The sequence below is a fragment of the Aquarana catesbeiana genome, linkage group LG08 (assembly GCF_042186555.1).
Source record: "Aquarana catesbeiana isolate 2022-GZ linkage group LG08, ASM4218655v1, whole genome shotgun sequence".
In the NCBI taxonomy this organism is placed as follows: domain Eukaryota; kingdom Metazoa; phylum Chordata; class Amphibia; order Anura; family Ranidae; genus Aquarana; species Aquarana catesbeiana.
This window is the reverse complement of record NC_133331.1, coordinates 85,074,274-85,095,689: the sequence shown is the minus strand read 5'-3', so window position 1 is coordinate 85,095,689 and position 21,416 is coordinate 85,074,274. Positions and strand designations below refer to the sequence as shown.

At 40.5% G+C, this 21,416-nt stretch overlaps 1 protein-coding gene across 5 annotated transcripts in view; it reads left to right on the top strand.

The window, feature by feature from the left end:
- ADGRA1 (adhesion G protein-coupled receptor A1) overlaps positions 1–16,479 on the top strand; it is a 1,332,527-nt gene extending 1,316,048 nt beyond the window's left edge. For all 5 annotated transcript variants that reach the window (XM_073596079.1, XM_073596078.1, XM_073596080.1 and 2 more), the window contains 2 exons: positions 5,081–5,176; positions 12,782–16,479. In XM_073596079.1, coding sequence (XP_073452180.1) covers positions 5,081–5,176; positions 12,782–14,003 — 1,318 coding nt within the window. In that variant the 3' untranslated portion in view covers positions 14,004–16,479. The remainder of the gene's footprint in view (positions 1–5,080; positions 5,177–12,781) is intronic.
- The last annotated feature ends 4,937 nt before the right edge of the window (positions 16,480–21,416 follow it).

The following is a 21,416-nucleotide window of genomic DNA, read 5'->3' as shown; positions in this document are numbered from 1 at the left end:
TGGCTGAGACAACCTATTTACCCATCACCTGAATTCACTGTAATCCATCATCCTAATGCCAAAGGCAACAGAGCCACCTATTGACAGAAGGGAGAGACTACAAATTAAACTTGCATGGGTTACATGTGTAATGGTTTCTTAGCTTGAGGGTGTTTTAGGTGGAGGTTATGGCTTTGTTTAGGTTGGTATATTTTGCTTTCTTTATGTTTTTTTCTATGCTGATGTAAGCTATTCTTTTGTTTATATATATATATATATATATATATATATATATATATATATATATATATATATGTATATGTGTGTGTATATCTATACATGTATATGTATCTATATGTAAATATTTTTTTATTATGTTTGTAAGATTTTTAATAAACAAAAATTTACAAATTAAACTCATACTCAGAAATCAGTGGATCAAAACTACCAATTAGCCAGGCTAGTTACCACCTACCACAACTATATTTATTTTAGCAGCCCTGTTTAGGACCAGGGTGCTACACAAATTATTTTATTGATACAAAATTGCCATCGATTCTAGAATGTAGGCTGCCTCTGATTCCGTAAAACTGAGTGGAGTCTGGTCTAAGGTGTCACTTAGCTGCTGTAATTAGCTGAGGGCCTCCCTACAGAAATATAGAATAGTAGGGCTTCTGATTAACAAAGGGTATTATGCAGAGTACAATATGCAGCATTCTGCAGTACAGTATGCAAGATGATGTAATTACATTGCACTTATGATAACATTGCTTGCTCTGAAGATCTATCAAACCAGATTCCTCTCTGGTGTCCTCTCTGGTGGTTTTCTTCCTTTTGGAGGAAGTTTTCATCTTTTGAAGATGTATATTTTCAGTCTATATAACTAGCTTGGAAACTTCATTTTTTTAACATCAACTGTTTTAAAATATTAAGTATACTATGGCTTTGTTTTAGTTATTTATTTAAAAGGTCCCTTATTGTTGTTTTTGTTGGTTATGTGATAAGATGAGGTTCTGAGATCTTGAGGAATGTGGAATTTAGCTTTACTTGTATAGAAGAACAGCATACATGTGTAAGAACAGCATTACAGGAGAGAGCAGAGAGGAAGAGAAACTTCCTTCCTGTGCAGAATGTATAAGGATATATAAAACACAGATGCTAGTATATCACTACAGCACCATCTATAGCTCAGAGTGCATAGTACATGTTGTTGCACTTCCAACAGTTTTCAGGCTTCTGTTTTGTCCTTGCACACTCCTTATCCCCCACTCATGCAGCTGCTAGTGTAAATGGAACAGTTCTGTTATTTCTGGTCACATGTTTCGCTCTATGTGTACAACAATTTCCATAGAGATGAATGTATCTGCAGGTAGATATATATATAGTTCATCTTGGGGGCAAGCAGAAGAGGGTGGCTACATTCAAGGTGGGCATGGAGAACAAACATAGCCACCCTAGAACAGGAAGACTGTGAATAACAGAAAAAAGCTTACACTTGAGAGATGAAACAAAGGAAGAGAGAGATAGACGGTACATGTTGGCAAGTGCCCCTTTTTTGGAACCCCTCCTGTGGTGATGCAGAGAGTGGAGTTGATGCCCCTTAATATGCCAGATGTGTGTGGGGCCTAGGGGAGTTGGGGCATGGGATCATGACACCCCAGGTCAGCAAGATGTAGTTCTTTGCTCAGTGGAGAGAGCCCTCTGGAGAGCTGAATTGGCAGGGTGATCAGAGGAGGATACATAGGGGGTAGTCTAAGAAACCTTGCCACCCCCTGACCTTCATTTGGCAGGTGCTGGGGCTTGGTTTAGAATGGCCCTAGGGCTGAAATGAGCAGCGCCCTATTTGTAAGAGAGGAGCGTCCTATGTGTGAACCACCTGTGGGGATCCAGTAACATCTGCAATGGTACTCTGACTATACTCTGCATTAAAGACTACTGTCAGGAAGTCAAGATAGTGACTATTGTTTTGTGAAGAAGAAATTAAAAAGGGGGGTCAGGACCTGGGCCAGCATGGTGCAAACAGCTGCCCAATCCTGATTTCTTATATACATTCTACCTATATATGAACATATTGCTTTTTGTTTTTTTAAATGAAAGAAAATAAGTTTAGTGTCACTTTAACTATCCACAATTGAAATGTATATTTACATATGATAATGTTGGCAAAAATACAAAGTGTACTTTATAACAGGTGTATACACCTGTAATACACCTGTTATACAGTACACTTTGTATTTTTGCCAACATTATCATCTGTAAACATAAACCCTTTTGTTACCTGGTTCAAAAAAAGCAGACATTTCTTTTTCACAGATAATAGGGACTGGGTAAGAGTAGAATTTTATTTACTAAGAGCTTTTTCTTTGTGACAACTTTGACTACCAATGACATTACAAGAACAAAGCGGATTGGTTCATGTCCATTCCTACTGCTCTACAAGCTGCCCTGTGACACCATATAAATGTCTCTTGGAAGCTATTTCCACCACCTCCCAATGAGCAGTCATAAAGAAAGGGTGTGAGATGGTGCTTTTAGTTTTGGATAAGTGCAACATTTAAAATGTAATAGTTGAAGTCACATTTGACACAACATAATCCACAGTGGAACTGTCAGTTAATAATGTTTATATGTGTATATTCAGTCTATACTGTATATATGTGTGTATATTCAGTATATATACTGTGTGTGTGTGTGTATGTATGTGTGTGTATATATTTTACACAGTACTGTGTAAAAGTTTTAGGCAGATGTGAAGAAATGCTATAAAGTAAGAATGCTTTCAAAAATATACATTTTTATTGTTTATTTTTATAAATTTACAAAATGCAAAGTGAGCGAATAGAAGAAAAATCCAAATCAAATCAATATATGGTGTGACTACTCTGGCTTCAAACCAGCATCTATTCTTACACTTGCACAAAGTCAGGGATTTTCTCACACCTGCCTAAAACTTTTGCACGGTAGTGTATATACAGTACATAAACACGCATCATTTTTTTTCCCATACATAGTTTTTTATATATAAAACAATTATATACATATAAAAAGACGAGAGGGTTTGCAGCACAGAGAGCTAAATTGTATTGCTCATTAAGCATAAACATAGTCCAGCAATGTTTTAAGCACCCCTGCCCTTTCTCAATTGGGGCTTGAGAAAGGGCAGGAATGCCTGAAATGTTGCTGGATTATATTTATTGTGACCTATACAAGCAAGAGCGCTGCTCCAAACACCAATACTCTTGTGCCTGATGACGCCAATAACCACCAAGGTGCCAGCATTCAAGGAGCGTGTCTAGCTCTGTGAAGATATGTCAAAGGGAAGCACCTTAGCTCACCCCAGAAAACCGCCCAGTCTCATTGTATATTAGATTGGCTTCAGTTTGTCTCCTTCTAAAGCCACACCCCACTAATGCATCCCCCCCCCCCCCCCACAGGCTTAGTTGTAGAGCCTCTACGACTAGGCCTGTGGGAGAGTGAAACACGTTAGAGGGGTGTGGCTTTGGGAAGAGGTAAGCTGAAGCTGATCTGCTATACACTGAAATGGGCATTTTACTGGTGTGTGCTTCCTTTTGCTATATTATATTTATGTTTAATGAGAATAAAATTAAGCTATCTCTCTGTGCCGCAACACCTCTCGTCAGGGGTTTGCCAGGCTGCATACATAGGACGGAACTTTGATCCAGACATTGCTCTCCCCACACATATAATATAAATATATATATAGATATATCTATATATATATACATACATACACTCACACATACACATATACAAACATACACACACAGTATATATGCACACACTTTTTTCTCTCAACACAATACCTGTTGAAGGCTTGCTTTTATTTAGCAACTCGGGAAACTATGTGGGTTTGAAATCTCAATGATCAGCCCATTGCTAACACACATTACAACATTCATTGTGAGTGTCTGTAATTTCAGAGCTGCTTTCTGCATTATTTTGAGCAGCAGGTATCAGTACTTAATTACCTATATGAAGGAAGCAAGAATGTTGAGGTAAAAGTTGAACAATCTGTTGACAAGTAGTTACAGGTAGATGCATAAATCAGTCTATAAAATCACAGCTGAGATCTAATTACAGGTACAACTGCAGGTAAATGTGACAAGAGTGTGAGATATATAGATATATCTATATATAGATATCTATATATCTATGAGAGAGGAGGAGAGTGTGGAAGAGATACATATTATCTATCTATATCTGTGGGTAGGGTAATGGCACAAAACTTGCCCGAGAGCAGCTCCTGAAGAAATATTATTATGAGGTCTAAATACATTTTATCTCCACCAAAACAACAAATTAGACTACAACATGTTCTAAACACTTTAAAACTACACATTTATATAATAATTTATTAGCACGTCCTTCAAATTCAGCCAGACATCGAACTTTTATATGGTGGGATTACCATACATCTGTGTCACCAAGTCAACTGGTAAGGTAAACGGATGCAGGAGATGTTAAGATGAGTCAAAACATATTTTATAGGTCATAAAATCATTTTTCCTTTCTCTAATTTTGGTGGGTCTTTACTGATCCAAAAATAGATCTACCAAATCCAATGCAATATTCCCACTGCACATGGTCTAGGAAATGTCTTTATAAGTGTCAATGGCTGAGAACTGGTATCACCACAAGGTTAAGGCATATATCACCAGAACAGAAGTTTATTGGAGTGATCACATCCCAGCATAAAATTGCTAAATTTTGAGACCCCTTCTTCAAATGTGTCCTGCATGGCCTCAAAAGGTCGCAATTTTATCCTGTGATGTAATTTCTTCTTTAAACTTCTGGATGCTATTTTATAAATTCTTGGTGTGCTGACAATATAAGTCTTAACTGTAGTTCTGTTGAGGGCACAATCATGTCTAAATACAAGACTAGTAACTGTGGTCTTGCAATAAGGACAGAGCATGTATAAAGCATGGAACACAAAGGCAGAACCTAGAACTGGTTTCACAGAAAATTATTATACACGTAGCAATATAACCATATATATGGTAATCCTCTGTTGTACTGACCTCCTCAATTCCAGCTGTATGTCATACTTTCATAAACTAAACATTTTGTGTCTTCATAGGTTCTATCTCATAAGTGGTGGAGTACCCTTTATCATTTGTGGAGTAACTGCTGCAACCAACTTAAAAAACTATGGGAATGAAGATAATGCACAGTAGTAAGTAACATATTTGGATATAAATTTGTGTATGATATTACAGTGGGTTTTACTGTAAGCTCCATTGAGAATTGAACCCTTTCATACAATATTTTTTACAAAATCAGTGTAAACTTCATCTTGGTATTATCAAAGTCTTGCTTAAATTTGTTGCAAAAAGCTACACATACACAGTAGTTCCCCATCTTTGCCTCAGACACCCAGATCTGCAAAAGATAGGTGAATCTGACAGATTTGGAATATGGGAACTTTATTTGTATATGGGCCCATTCAAATGCATTCATGGGTTCCTGAGCTTTCTGTGCTGAGATTGAGGCGTCAAAGACAGCTCTCGGTCTCTACTAATGATCAGAAGCCAGGGAGATTGGCTTCCTATCAGGTGACCAATGTGACAGCCAATCACATTGATCATGTGATCGGCTGGTCTTTCTCATCCCCTGGGCATAAAGACTCGGTTAAAGGGACACTAGGGCTGGGCAGGAAGGGGTTGACACTTCTCCTAAAACTAGACAGTTTTATCCCAGCATATACTTGTGATGTCTCCGATTCTATGGTAGCAAAGTGACTTTGTTTGTGGAAAATTGATCTGCATTAACAGTTGGATCCAAAGTGCAGAGCACGGTGTGCTTTATAATGTGTGTTGTGTGTGTTGGTATTGTTATGTGAGTTTGGCTGCACTCTACATACCTGCTTCTGGTAACATACTTGTTAATGACAAAATCCTTCTCTACTCTAGCCAAAAACTTAAAAAATAAAAATAAACGTTTGGACTCTACATAACACTTTAAAGCCAGCATTTAATATGATTTGTAAGTTGAGTGATATTGTATATACTGTTTCAGGAGGCAATAGTGATCATATTTTTATTTATTCAGAATATATTAGGAAACCTAAAGGGAGCTATCAGTGCTGGTTAATTTTTATATATGAAAGGTCCAGGGTGGTTTACTGACCATTGTTTTCCTAGTAGTCAGTCACTAAGTAGCGAAACAAAGAGAAGTATAATAGATCATATTTTACCTAAATGCTAACCTTTTGGTCATACAAAAAATCCAAATGGAGCCTGCCTTCACTAGGTGTTATGCTCACCTCCCTGGCAGGCCATATCTTCCATCTGATTCAATGCTATAGCCTCCATCACTTTATTCAGCATTCAACACTTTTGGGAATGTTGGATGCCTGTGTTCCTTCTTGCATGCTGTGATTCCTTCCACCAACCCCTAGATCACTACAAGACAGTGGGTGGTGGAGGACATAAGCATCTGACAGTCCCAAAGTACTGAATATTGAAGGGTCTAAGGTTGCAGTGCTGGAAGGGAGCAAAGGTAGGAGACATGGGCCACTGGACATATAGGTATAATACCTCTTCTATTATGGAAGCTTCAGCTGGGGTTTTATATGTGACTGATGGGGTTACTTTAACCACTTTAGCCCCGGAAGATTTGGTTGCTCAACGACCAGGCCATTTTTTGCGATACGGCACTGCCAATTGTGCAGTCGTGCAACGTTGTACCCAAACAAAATTGACGTCCTTTTTTCCCCACAAATAGAGCTTTCTTTTGGTGGTATTTGATCGCCTCTGCGGTTTTTATTTTTTGCGCATAAACAAAAGAAAAGCAACAATTTTGAAAAAAAAACAAAATACCTTTTACTTTTTGCTATAATAAATATTACACATTTTTTATCAAAAAAAAAAATGTTTCCTCAGTTTAAGCTGATACGTATTCTTCTACATATTTTTGGTAAAAAAAAAAAAATCGCAATAAGTGTATATTGATTGGTTTGCGCAAATGTTATAGCGTCTACAAAATAGGGGATAGATTTATGGCATTTTTATTATTATTATTATTGCAGCAGACAAATTGGACACTTTTGACACATTTTGGGGACCATTGACAATTATACAGTGGTCAGTGATATAAAAATGCACTGATTACTGTATAAATGTCACTGGCAGAGAAGGGGTTAACACTAGGGGGTGATCAAGGGGTTAACTGTGTTCCCTAGTGTGTGTTCTAACTGTAGGGGGAATTGGACTGTCTAGGAGGAGAGAGACATCGGCGTTCATACTTAGTAAGAACACACGATCTGTCTCTACTCCCCTGAAAGAACCGAGATTTGTGTGTTTACATAGTTACATAGTTACATAGTAGGTGAGGTTGACAAAAGACACAAGTCCATCAAGTCCAACCTATGTGTGTGATTATGTGTCAGTATTACATTACATATCCCTGTATATTGCGGTCATTCAGGTGATTATCTAATAGTTTCTTGAAGCTATCAATGCTCCTGAGACCACCGCCTGTGGAAGGGAATTCCACATCCTTGCCGCTCTTACAGTAAAGAACCCTCTACGTAGTTTAAGGTTAAACCTCTTTTCTTCTAATTGTAATGAGTGGCCACGAGTCTTATTAAACTCTCTTCTGCGAAAAAGTTTTATCCCTATTGTGGGGTCACCAGTACAGTATTTGTAAATTGAAATCATATCCCCTCTCAAGTGTCTCTTCTCCAGAGAGAATAAGTTCAGTGCTCGCAACCTTTCCTCATAACTAAGATCCTCCAGACCCTTTATTAGCTTTGTTGCCCTTCTTTGTACTCGCTCCATTTCCAGTACGTCCCTCCTGAGGACTGGTGCCCAGAACTGGACAGCATACTCCAGGTGCGGGCGGACCAGAGTCTTGTAGAGCGGGAGAATTATCGTTTTATCTCTGCAGTTGATCCCCCTTTTAATGCATGCCAATATTCTGTTTGCTTTATTAGCAGCAGCTTGGCATTGCATGCCATTGCTGAGCCTATCATCCACTAGGACCCCCAGGTCCTTTTCCATCCTAGATTCCCCCAGAGGTTCTCCCCCCAGTGTATAGATTGCATTCATATTTTTGCCACCCAAATGCATTATTTTACATTTTTCTACATTGAACCTCATTTGCCATGTAGTCGCCCACCCCATTAATTTGTTCAGGTCTTTTTGCAAGATTTCCACATCCTGCGGAGAAGTTATTGCCCTGCTTAGCTTAGTATCGTCTGCAAATACAGGGATTGAACTGTTTATCCCATCCTCCAGGTCGTTTATGAACAAATTAAATAGGATTGGTCCCAGCACAGAACCCTGGGGAACCCCTCTACCCACCCCTGACCATTCTGAGTACTCCCCATTTATCACCACCCTCTGAACACGCCCTTGTAGCCAGTTTTCAATCCATGTACTCACCCTATGGTCCATGCCAACGCACCTTATTTTGTACAGTAAACGTTTATGGGGAACTGTGTCAAATGCTTTTGCAAAATCCAGATACACCACGTCTACGGGCCTTCCTTTATCTAGATGGCAACTCACCTCCTCATAGAAGGTTAATAGATTGGTTTGGCAAGAATGATTCTTCATGAATCCATGCTGATTACTGCTAATGATATCATTCTTATTACTAAAATCTTGTATATAGTCCCTTATCATCCCCTCCAAGAGTTTACATACTATTGATGTTAGGCTAACTGGTCTGTAATTCCCAGGGATGTTTTTTGGGCCCTTTTTAAATATTGGTGCTACATTGGCTTTTCTCCAATCAGCTGGTACCATTCCAGTCAATAGACTGTCTGTAAAAATTAGGAACAACGGTCTGGCAATCACCTGACTGAGTTCCCTAAGTACCCTCGGATGCAAGCCATCTGGTCCCGGTGATTTATTAATGTTAAGTTTCTCAAGTCTAATTTTAATTCCGTCCTCTGTTAACCATGTAGGTGCTTCCTGTGTTGTGTCATGAGGATAAACACTGCAGTTTTGGTTACTGAAGCCCCCCAATTCACTCGTGAAGACTGAGGAGAAGAATAAATTCAATACCTTTGCCATCTCCCCATCCTTTGTAACCAGATGTCCTTCCTCATTCTTTATGGGGCCAATATGGTCTGTCCTCCCTTTTTTACTGTTTACATACTTAAAGAATTTCTTGGGATTTTTTTTGCTCTCCTCCGCTATGTGTCTTTCATGTTCTATCTTAGCCAACCTAATTGCACCCTTACATTTCTTATTGCATTCTTTATAAATTCTGAATGCTGTGGATGATCCCTCAACCTTGTATTTTTTGAAGGCCTTCTCCTTTGCTTTTATATGCATTTTTACATTTGAGTTAAGCCATCCAGGATGTTTGTTCGCTCTTTTAAATTTATTACCCAATGGGATACATTGGCTAATGCCCTTATTTAATATGCTCTTAAAGCAAACCCATCTCTCCTCCGTATTCTTTGTTCCTAATATTTTATCCCAATTTATGCCTTTTAGCAAGGTTTGTAGTTTAGGGAAGTTGGCTCTTTTGAAATTCAGTGTCTTTGTGTTCCCTTCATGTCTCCTATTTGTGTGATTTATACTGAAACTAATTGACCTGTGATCGCTGTTACCTAAATTGCCTCGTATTTCCACATCTGTTATCAGGTCTGTATTGTTGGTAATCAGTAGATCTAGTAATGTTTTATTTCTAGTTGGTGCATCTACCATCTGACCCATAAAATTGTCCTGCAAGACACTAAGGAACTGGCGAGCCTTAAATGAATGCGCGGTTCCCTCCGCCCAGTCTATGTCTGGATAATTAAAATCCCCCATTATGATAACACTTCCCATCCTTGCTGCTAATCCAATTTGTGATAGGAGATCCGTCTCCACTTCCTCCCTCAGGTTAGGGGGCCTATAGCATACTCCCAGTATTATTTTCCCCTTAGCTTCATCCCTTTGGAGCTCTACCCATAAAGATTCCACCTCCTCCCTAGCCCCCTCAGTGATGTCATCTCTCACATTCACTTGTACATTATTCTTGATATATAGGCATACCCCTCCCCCTTTTTTACCCTCTCTGTCCTTGCGGTATAGGGTATACCTTTGAATGTTTGCCAGCCAATCATGAGAGCTGTTGAACCAGGTCTCTGAAATTCCCACAAAATCCAAATCCTCCTTGTACAACAGTATCTCTAGTTCACCCATCTTGTCCGCCAGGCTCCTGGCATTGGTGAACATGCCACATAGTTTAGACCGGTCGCATATTGTCCTCGTATTGGGTGTTTCAAGATTGCAACTTGGACTTGCTACTTTACTCACCTTGTGTTTTTGTGCTTTGATTAACCTACCACTAATGCCCCCAATACTACCCTCTGGAATATCTTCCGCGCTGGCTATCACTGTCTCTGGACCCTCCCCCCCATCGCCTAGTTTAAAAACCCCTCTAACTTTTTGGCCATCTTCATTCCCAGCAGATCTGCACCCTCCTCATTTAGGTGCAGTCCGTCCCTTCTATAGTACCGGTTACCGACTGAGAAGTCGGCCCAGTCCTCCAGGAACCCAAACCCCTCCTTACTGCACCAGCTCTTCAGCCACTTGTTTACTTCCCTAATCTCCCTCTGCCTCTCTGGTGTGGCTCGATGTACCGGTAGTATTCCTGAGAACACTACCTTGGAGGTCCTTTTCCTCAATTTAGCTCCTAAGTCCCTAAAATCGTTCTTTAGGACACTCCATCTGCCTCTGACTTTGTCATTGGTGCCAACGTGCACCATGACAGCCGGGTCTTCCCCAGCCCCTCCCAGTAATCTGTCCACAAGATCCGTGATGTGCTGAACCCGAGCGCCCGGTAGACAACATACTGTTCGGCGCTTCAGGTCTTGGTTACAGATTGCCCTCTCTGTCCTTCTAAGAATTGAGTCCCCTACCACCAGAATCTGTCTTTCCTTTCCCTTTGCTGCCCCCCCACTCTCACTGGAGGAGTTCTTCCCCTGGCAGCTAGGAGAGTCCCTCATCTCCAGCAGTGCTGGTCCCTGACTGGTTACACCAATGTCACTCAATGGAGCGTACTTATTGGGATGCTCCAGTCCTGGATCGGCCTCCCTGGCACTTCCCCCTCTACCCCTCCTGACTGTCACCCATCTACTCTTTGCTAGTGCCTGCACCTCTTTGTCTCCACCCGCCTCTGTGCTGGCCCCTGCCGGCACCTGCCGTGTACGTTCCTGGCTCACCTTTAGTATGGAGGGACTTCTCAGTGCTGACAGTTGCTTCCCCAGATTCAGAACCTGGGCTTCCAGGGAAACAATGTGCTTACATTTTGCACAGCAGTATTCGCCCTCGATCGGATGATCAAGGAACGCATACATGCGGCAAGATGTACAAAGAGTCGCCTCTCCACACCCGCCGGGCATCGTACCTATTAAATTTGGTGAGGATTTGGGGATTTTACCCTGTCCAAATTACCTAACAACTAGCTTCCTGGCACTAATACTCAAGACAATACACAGGTACACGACAATACACAGTTACACAATACACAAGTACTAACGATCCACACAGACTACTCAGACAACACTCAGATACTCACACTACACAGGTACTATGACCCCTGTTATAACCTCCTGTTTTAAACACTTGTTTTTAACTCCCACTTAATCCAGCTACACTTACACCAAGCTCCACAGCTTCAAACTGAGCACGCTCAGACTGAGTCCTACAACAAGTTAAATAGGCACCTGTGAGCAATTAACCACACCCCTTAATTGATAGACTGATGAAACAAGAAAAAAAAAAAAAAAAAAGCTATTTAAAAAGTGACAGCAAAAGGCAAATTAAAAACTAAAAGGAAAAGTCCCCAAAATGCAACCCAGCAAACACCAACAGACAGCAAACACACACCAACAGACAGCAACACACACCAACAGACAGCAACACACACCAGTTTACACACACAGATCCCGGTTCTCACCCTTTCACGAGCAATCGTGGGTGCCCAGAGGTCACCGCGCCCACCAGGCACTCACATCAGCTCTGGGCACACGCACGCCCCCCCCCCCCCCCCCCCGTGGCCAAAATGCAAAGCGGCATAAGGTAATGTTGTTTTGCCCAGCCGTGCCATTCTGCTGCAGTAAAACTGCGGCGGCTGGTCGGCAAGCAGTTGAAAAAAAGTAAAAACAAGTCCCCAATGACAGCTTCCATAATTCTCTTCTTGACTGGTCCTCTAAGTGATATCAGTTACTATCCTTTAATGAATCTTGGATAGAGCTACTCTCCTAGTTTTCTTTGCTCCATTGCTGTTGGTGTCATATAATCTATACACCATGCTTGGCTTTCTTTCATGGGAAATACTTTCATGAATGGACAGTCCTAATAAATGACACAATTTTCAAAGAAAAGTGAATTTATGGAATCAGCAAGCTTATTAAACTGAACCTCTTTTTTTATGTATTAATAAAGAGTAGCTGTATTCTTTTTTATTTTCAATAGTTTTTATTGAGATTTTAGAAAAGTTCAATAACACAGAGGTTGAAGTCATACAAGTTGTATCAGCGTAGATATTATTTGCCACAACATCAAAGGATCTCATAATAAACATACAGAATCTATCAAAGGTAGCAGATTTGAATAAACTTAGAGTCAACATCATGATGGGTACATGGGTCATTATTCTTGAATTGTACATCATGGGTTGCTTAACCATAGGGACCAAGAAATAGCAAATGTTTCAAATGCTAGGCTTTTCAGTGCCTGTAATCTTTCATTTTCACATTGGTCACTGTATTTTTTTTATGATGCTTATCTTATGAAGTCCTGTTCTAACAAAGTCTGTTTTCTTCTGTTCACAGCTGTTGGATGGCCTGGGAGCCCAGCCTGGGTGCATTCTATGGTCCTGTTGCATTTATTGTTCTGGTCACCTGTACTTACTTCCTCTGTACCTACGTACAGCTGAAACGGCATCCTGAGCGGAAGTATGAATTAAAGGAAAGGACAGAGGAGCAACAGAGGCTGGCAGGTGCAGAAATGGGTCACAGTCATATGGCTGAAGCTGGGCCAGTTGCCCAGGCAACCTGCTCCATGATTTCATCGTCGCTGCTGGAAAATGAGCATTCATTCAAGGCTCAGCTCCGAGCTGCTGCTTTCACTCTTTTCCTTTTTACAGCAACATGGACCTTTGGGGCTCTTGCTGTATCTCAAGGGCATTTCCTGGATATGATTTTTAGCTGCTTGTATGGAGCATTCTGTGTCACTCTAGGGCTCTTCACTTTAATTCATCACTGTGCAAAACGAGACGATGTTTGGCATTGTTGGTGGTCCTGTTGTCCATCCAAAAGGAACGCATACCCAGTGCCAGCCAACACTCGGCAGAAAGTAAACATCAACGGAGATGCCCAGGGGCATGCAACTTGCATTCAGGAATCACCTTGTCCTAATAAATCACCTATGTACAATCACAATCACCCTTCTGTGGGCCACTGCAAACTCACAAATTTACAAGCCGCTCAGAATCATGTAAACTGCCTTTCACCAGTCACGCCATGCTGTGCAAAGATTCACTGTGAACAGTTAATGGAAGACGAAGCTCACATCCATGTACATAACGAAGGTGCTTTCAGACCCAACATGCACGTGCATAGGTGTCTAAAAAGCAGAACTAAGCCACGCTACTTCAGTCGACATAGGTCAGCCGCAGAAAGGGAGTATGCATATCACATTCCTTCTAGTATTGATGGGAGTATCCACAGCTCGCACACAGACAGTCCACATAGTACGCACGAGGGCCACACAGGCCACCGACGAGGCTGTTGTGTAGCCAGTGATTACCCCACCATCAGCCAACCGGAGAGCAGCGATGCAAGTACTGCAATATTTAGTTGTGGCAAAATGCCTGACTCAGATACTGTGCACCATACTCACTTTGAGATGCAACCAAGGAGACAATCATTCCCTTTTAACACAACAAATCCCAACGGGGTACCCAAGGGTAGCATGCACGAAGCCATGATCTATAGTTCTGATACTACAGGAAATATAAAAACAGGTCCGTGGAGAAATGAAACTACTGTGTAGTTCTGGGCATAGCTCACATATTTCTCCTTGCGCTGGTAAAAATGTATGCCATGTTTTTATTTTCACGTGTTAAGTGTCTGTACAGCACACTAGTACATGTACAATGCTTGGTTCTGTTTTGTTCATACAAAGAAACCGATGACAATGTGGCAATTGTGAAAATTTTTTACGAGGAATAATAAGTGTATTGCAAAGAACCATGAACATGATGGTGGAATATAGATTGAAGAGGCAATATCCTTTTTTTTATGTTTTCTTGAATCCTGAGCTCTTCGTTTTGCATTTAAAAAGGTAACTTGGCCCAAATCAGGTGTCTGCTTTTAAGAAGAGGTGGGGGAGGGTTTGGTCCTCCATATACAAGCTGAATTCACCCAGTCCAGTGACATTAGTAATAAGGCTTTAAAACTGTGCTTAGGCTGTGAGGTTGATCTCCCCCACCTGGACCAACGATGGCCATGCAGTCTCTGAGGATCAAACCTGCCCCCACCCTTTGAAAATCATTTTTGTGGAGGTTGTTACTTTCAGGTTTACTTGACAATAAATTATTATAATAATTTCTGTAATATGTCCTACACATTCTGATGAGATTTTATTTATCTCCAATAGGAATCATGTATTTCAATGTTTTTTAAGGATGTGAATGAAAGAAAAAAATGTATCTATTGACTAAAAGGTGGTCATTTTGTGATCTAAGCCAGCTTCCAGGAGACTGCAACCAAATTTTCCCATAGCAACTATGTGTCAAATAAGGCAATTAGAATTGTGCTTGGTATGGCATAAGTAAACTGGTACGGTAAACATTGGTCAGATCTGTAAAATGTTCACTTGTATATTTTAGTGAATTCAGGGTTAAAAAGTTTGCATCTGGGGCATGGTCTTCTAATACCATTTCCCCTACCCTTTCTTTCCACAAACTAAATGATAGGTTAAATCCTATGGAGCCCATATTTCTCATTCTGTGTTTAATATACATATTTTTTTGTAAATGCCCTTTTAATCTGATTTTTTTTTCTAAGGAGTATTTTCAGGAAAATTAGGAATGCCTTCCAATTCATGTTCACCCCATCTTGCAGCTCTCAGGTTTTTCTTTATTCTTTTGTGACAGTGTTGTGATTGCAAGTGCCAGGTAAAATCTAATATTGGAGTATACCCTTAAAATCCACTATTTCTCCATGGGAACTTCTGTATTTCACTGGTCATACTCCGTTCTGCAATGCACTATACAGAGTAAAACAGGGATTTTACAACAGGGTGGTTGAGGTGGGACTCTTCTTCACAGAAAGGTTCCAACCACACCAGGATTTTCCATTTTCCATTGAAATCCATTTTAAAAATGGAATCTATAGTGTTTTATATATTGTCTCTATTTATTTATTATGTCAGTTACTGCAAAAAAAGTTTCCATTTTCTTTTTGAGCTGTAGGCAAGAATTGGTACTCTCTGCAGCTCCTGTGGCAAAATGGAACATAATAAATGTCACCAACCCCCCTCCCTACTTCTTCTCTCCTAATGGGGACAAAAACCCTTTAGTTCGTTATTTGAGTGTAAAAAAAAAAATGCCAAAAGACAGTGCTGGGCTTTCCTGTTAGCAAGCCCTACATTTTAAAGTATGTGCCATGGAAGCATCTTGTAATCAGATTTTAAACAGTAACAAAATGATGTAATACAAATAATTTAAACATAACAAATATCAGTTTATAGACATGTAAACATTCAAAACAATTTTAAAATAAAATCCCCTTAAACTATCATAGCTTCCCTTTAAATATACCTTGATATGACATATATCTGCTGTGATCCAGTGGGATATATTGATTGAAAGGAGCAGATTTCTTCCATCTATAAGCATGCAAAACAATTGGTTCACTCTCCGTGTAACTAAACCACCCTCGGTCCTCGGATATGTTCACTCTCTTAGCTGCTATCTAATGCTTTCTATACTTATGATTTAACATATTTTTGCAATGGCTACTATTTTGCTGCTAAACCCCCAACCAAAAAAGATGTTAATGTCCTTGTAAATTCTGCCATGTGACACACTTTGGAGAAGGAGATACCACTCTGGCACAGAGGTAGATCAGTACAAGATCTTATAAATAACAGTTGCAGTTCAGTATGTAGAGAAGTGATATTGCCTCGGAATGTCTGCCACCAGCACTCTAGAATCACCTATTGTCCACTCAACATTAGTCTCTCTCCATGTTGGAGGGAAGTGATCGCTAATGTGTCTCCTTTTCCATCTACATACAGTGTTGTATTGGTTGTAATATGCATGACGCAAGTCAGGATATTCCATTTGTTGTTTTTCAATGTTACATGTTTAAAAAAAAATGCAGTATTGTTAAAGACTGTGAAAATCATGTTGGTATTACTCTAGAGCATTATGATTCAACAGAAACTCACCTCTGCACTAGTGTAATTGGCACAATCCTTCGTATGAAGTATTATAAACTTTGATTAAACTCACTCAGATGTATTTTGCAAAGCATGCAGTACCCATTGTATGTGACACTGCGCACTGCGATAGCAATTGTCTCCACAGCTTTCCCACTGGCTTTTGTAAGCAAATTTATTGGTGTTCAACAGGAACTTGGACAGTGCTGGTTTATTATCAAGTAACTCAGGGCAGAAGAATACTGAAAGATGTTCTGTGGTAAATCGTAATCTATTATTTAACCTTTGGAAAGGAGTTTTTTTTGTTCAGTCCGTCTTCTGCAGTCTTCCACATAAAATAAACCACCTCTTTTTAAACTTAAATTCCTGCCTAAGGGCCTTCTGTTACCTGTATTACCTAGAGAAGCTTCTTCTTTGCACATCTTTGATTTAGTTTCACTTTGTTACTAGGGTTTAAGTTTCCTTCACCTTATGATAAAGACCTGACCACAGCAAACCACTACCCAATGACAGGGACAGGGAGATGCCAATTGGTGGAACTTAATCTTTAAATCAGGCCCTGATTTTTTTTTTTTTTTTAAGTGTAAGTAATTTATAGAAGTGCACAAAATAAGCTTTTCTGGGTAATAATGGTACTAAGCAAATTGTGGTTTAGTTTAAAATTCAGTATAGGGTCATTTTAAATAAGAGTTTTTTTTTCTAGTTCAAAAAGGGACACAGTATTTAGAGATAATTGGGTTATGCTACCACCTACAGGAAGGTATGGACTCCCCAAATCAAAATCAACAAAGTTTTTTGGCAACCTGCAGTGTCACTACTCATGTACCCGACACCGATAGCCTGGATTGTTGACTTCTGCTTAAGTCTATACACTCATCCAAATCTTCTTTAGCTCTATATATGGTCTATCCCCCTACTCTGCCATATCCTGGAAAGAGTTCTTCACTGCTATGCGAGAACTTACGTGAGAACGTTTAGGCTATAAGCGTACTGCTAGCGCTTGCTCTCCAGAATCATTGTATGACATACCAAAAGATGTAGTTACATATTAGCCTTCGGCTGCAGAAACTGAACAGGAGTCTCAAATTCTACAACTGCTTTTACCAGTCAGATCTCTGAGAAGCCCCAAGACTATTAAAACTTTTCTGGTATACTCCTTACTTGAAGGTGTTCTGTACAAAAAATGGAAAACTTCTAATAAACTATTTACTCCTCCCAAATGTTTTAAAGACCAATACCGGTTGCATGCTGTCTTTATCAAAAAGCTCCTACCATGGATCCAGTAAAATCCTGTCTTAATGAAGCACTGACCAAAACTGTTGAGGATGCACCAGTGTTTAAGGATCCTACTGATAAAAAAATTTGGAAACCCTTTCCAAATCTTTGTTTTCATTAGCAGGTCCTGCTTTTCAACCTGCCATAGCTGTGATGTTAGTCTGTCAAAGCTTGGGGGTATGGACTAAACCTATGTTTAAAAAAAAATCCAGCTAGTCTCCTTACTGACCATTATATAGAGCTCACACCAACAGTTCTACACTATTGCATAGACACGTTAGTTGATACTTCTTTATCAGTCAGTAAAATATTCAGAGAACTCTTTAGCTAAAGTGTTGTTCTTGGGCACAGCAATGTGAAAAGCATTTGCTATGCATGCATTTGTTGGTCAGTGTCTCTTCGGAGCTGCTTTAAAAAACACTCATAAAAAATGCTAATGAAGGTAAGAGTACTCAGCAGAAGAAGCCTAAACCTCAACGCTGGGAAGGCTCCTCCCTTTTACCATAAAGAGTTCCCTTTGTTAAGCCCAGGCCTCAGCCTCTCATGGCTAGACCCAAGCTAGGGAGGGCCAAGTTAATTTACAAACCCTGGGCCTCTAAATCCCCCAAATTTGCAGACAAGTTCAACACGAAAGGATGCCCCCACTTTCTAAGTTGAGAGGGAAAAGTTGCTGTTAAGCAAGCATCTTGAATGCCTGGGTCAGGGGTATGGTTCCGACAAGCTCTCTGGCCCCTCCTGCTTCATGTTGTCCAACCTGTCTGTGTCTCCCCACAGACTAGCTGGCCCACATGCTTCCCTTACAGATCTCTTGAACCAAGAAGTTATCACTATTGTTCCAATATGGCAGAAAGGTTTCAGCGTTTTTACTAATACCTTTTCACTGTCCCCAAATCAAAAGGGGCATCCACCCCATCTTGGATCTGAAGGCCTTAGATGTCTCCATTCAGGTCCGAAGATTTTGCATGGAATCCACCAGGGGCGGCAACTGCTGGAGGGGTGGCTGACTGGCAAGGTGGATGCTCTAACAAGCTTGGAGCAAGTGGTGGCAGCCGCTCTGGAGACCATTGGCTATATGGAGCTTGCAGTGACATCTCCTACTTTGACCCTCCTCGCACTGGAACCTCTCCCTCATGCTAATTTTCTGTCCCTACCAGACAGGGTTCCTCTCCCAACACTGTCTGCGCAAAAATATGCACCAAAACCCAGCAGGGCACTGCTAGTTATTGGCAATGATGGACATGGAAGGCCACTAGGGGTTGCAAGGTCCAATCAGACAGCTGCTCCCCTGGTGACTTCCATGGAGGCTTTAGAAGGACATTATTCTCCTGAGACTCCACTCCATTCTGCTTGGCAGAACAGAAACCACACCTGCCAACACACTGGATCAAAATAGAAGGCATTCCAGTGATACTTATAGCTCGATTGGACCAGCTAATTATGATACTCCACCTTTGTCAAACTGCTAGCAGATATTCTGTGGACTCATCCAGATCAACCAGATCCTTTATTCCAAAGACCAGTCTACCACCCTGATTCACAGCTGCTGGCTTTAACAGCATTGCTGTTGAAACCCAGGCCTTGAACCATAAGGGCCTTTTTGATTCAGTAATTCCCATGCTGCTAAAAGCTAGGAAGCCTACCTCCTGCAAGGTCTACCATTGCACATGGAAGATGTATCTTACCTGGTGCGAGAGAGTTTTGCCCCAGAAATTACTGGAGAGGAATCCTGATCTTTCTGCAGTCAGGCCTGGATCAACATTTGGCCTTGAGTACCATCAAGGGGAACATTTTAGGCCTTACAATCTTATATCAAACTACTAGCCTCCCATTCATTGGTTAAGGCATTTGTACAAGGTGTCTCATGTAGCTGTTCCTGCACAACAACCTGTGACTCTGTTGGACCTCAATCTGGTTCTATTGGCACTTTAGAAACCACCTTTTGAACCTTTCAGGAATATTCCCTTTTCACTCTCACATGCAAGGCTGCGTTTCCTATGGTCATCACGTTTGAAAAATGTGTGTCTGAGCTGGCAGCCTTGTCTATAAAGAACGGTTTCTAATTTTCACCATAACAAGGTAGTATTCAGGCCTAGAGCCTCCTTCCTTTCTAAGGTGATTTCACCTCAACCAAAAAATTATTTTTCTGTCTCTTGGTGCCTCCGACAAATCATCATTTAGGCTTATAATCTTCAGGCTAAGTTCACTTTTTTTTCCTAAATTCCAGCTCCCCTATGTACCAATATAGCATAATGTACTTATTTTGCAAAAATAAAACAGCCTTCCATTTATTCTACACAAGCTTACCTTATTCTTTCCATGGCTGTTTAAAAACACCTATCCTATACTCCTGCCTTGACCAGTTGAGGGTAGATGATACAGGGTGTGTGCTAATGAGGTCAGCTGTGTCATGACCTAAAGTCTGTCCAGGAAGTAAGGCAGAAGTAATTGAGCAGTGTTTATAAACAGCCATGGGAAGAGTAAGGTAAGCGTGTGTAGAATAAATAGAAAGCAGTTTTATTTTTGCAAAAGAAGTACATAAATGCTATACTGGTACATCGAAAAACTGGACTTTAGAAAAAAAAAAAAAAAGGCGAACAAAGGTAAACTTAGACTTTAAGGATCTGAGTTCACCCTTTCCTGTTTACTATTTATAGCTTATTGTATGTGTGTTCTGTGGGCCTCTTGGGCCACTAAATAAATGTTTCCCAGATTTGCAAGGCTGCCTGGTGTAAGGTCCTCCAGGCAGCACTTTGAACTGCAGGCTGCCCACAATTCTATTCCTTTGTGTTATGTGGGTCTGATAATGTTCTATTACTGTTGGCCAACCATCATTTGGACTGCTTTGGATGTTCCAACTGTCTCTGAATCCTGTGTCCCTTAATAATTGAGAAAGAAAATATCATTGGCATAGTTACTGTAAAATGTGTTTCTTTGAGTTCATTAAGGGGCACAGGTCCCACTATTTTGTACTTCTGATCTTACTCCTAATACTACTTATCTACATAAAGGAAGCATTCTGGAAGTAGGAGGGGGTTATACTGGGCTGGCAACTGTTTTTTTAGTGTCCAAATCCTCCTGCAGGCAGCAGTATAACAAAATCAAATGTCTCTGAACCTTGGGTCCTTTAACTCCTAAGAAAAGGATTTTACAGAAAATACAAATACTATTTTTTCCAGCAGATAGCAACAAAATTCTCCATTTCATTCTCCCATTGTGCTCTGAAATCATGAGTGAAAGGGAGTATTGGATTGGTCTTTGAACCAACCAGAAGTTTTAGCCAAATTCAAAGCTTTTGAAAGCTCATGAATCTGCGCCTGCTTATGTAATAATGACAGAAGTTCATTTAAAAAAAGAAACCTCTCACCTTGTCATCTAAAGTGATCCTAAGCCCATAGAGCAGTTGCTGTCAGGTTGTGAGACTCATGGTACTTTGTCACTAATCAAAAGTCTTCTTCATTACCAGAAAATGTGACAACCTCATATTTAGAGCACTGGGATAAAAAAAACAAGTTGCTCTTCCATGCAATTAGTGACTGCAGTTTTCTGTAGTTGTGCTTTGACCCTATTTCTCCCACCCCCCCCCCCCCCCACACCCATACCTTCCTACTAGCCACCAAATCTATCTGACAGGTTCATTAGTCAAAAAGAAGGTACAAGGATAACGAGATGGGCAAGAACTCAGCCATGGAAGTTGTGCTTAGTATTTGTATAAAAAAGTATACTAGATTTAAGGTCACAGAGGTC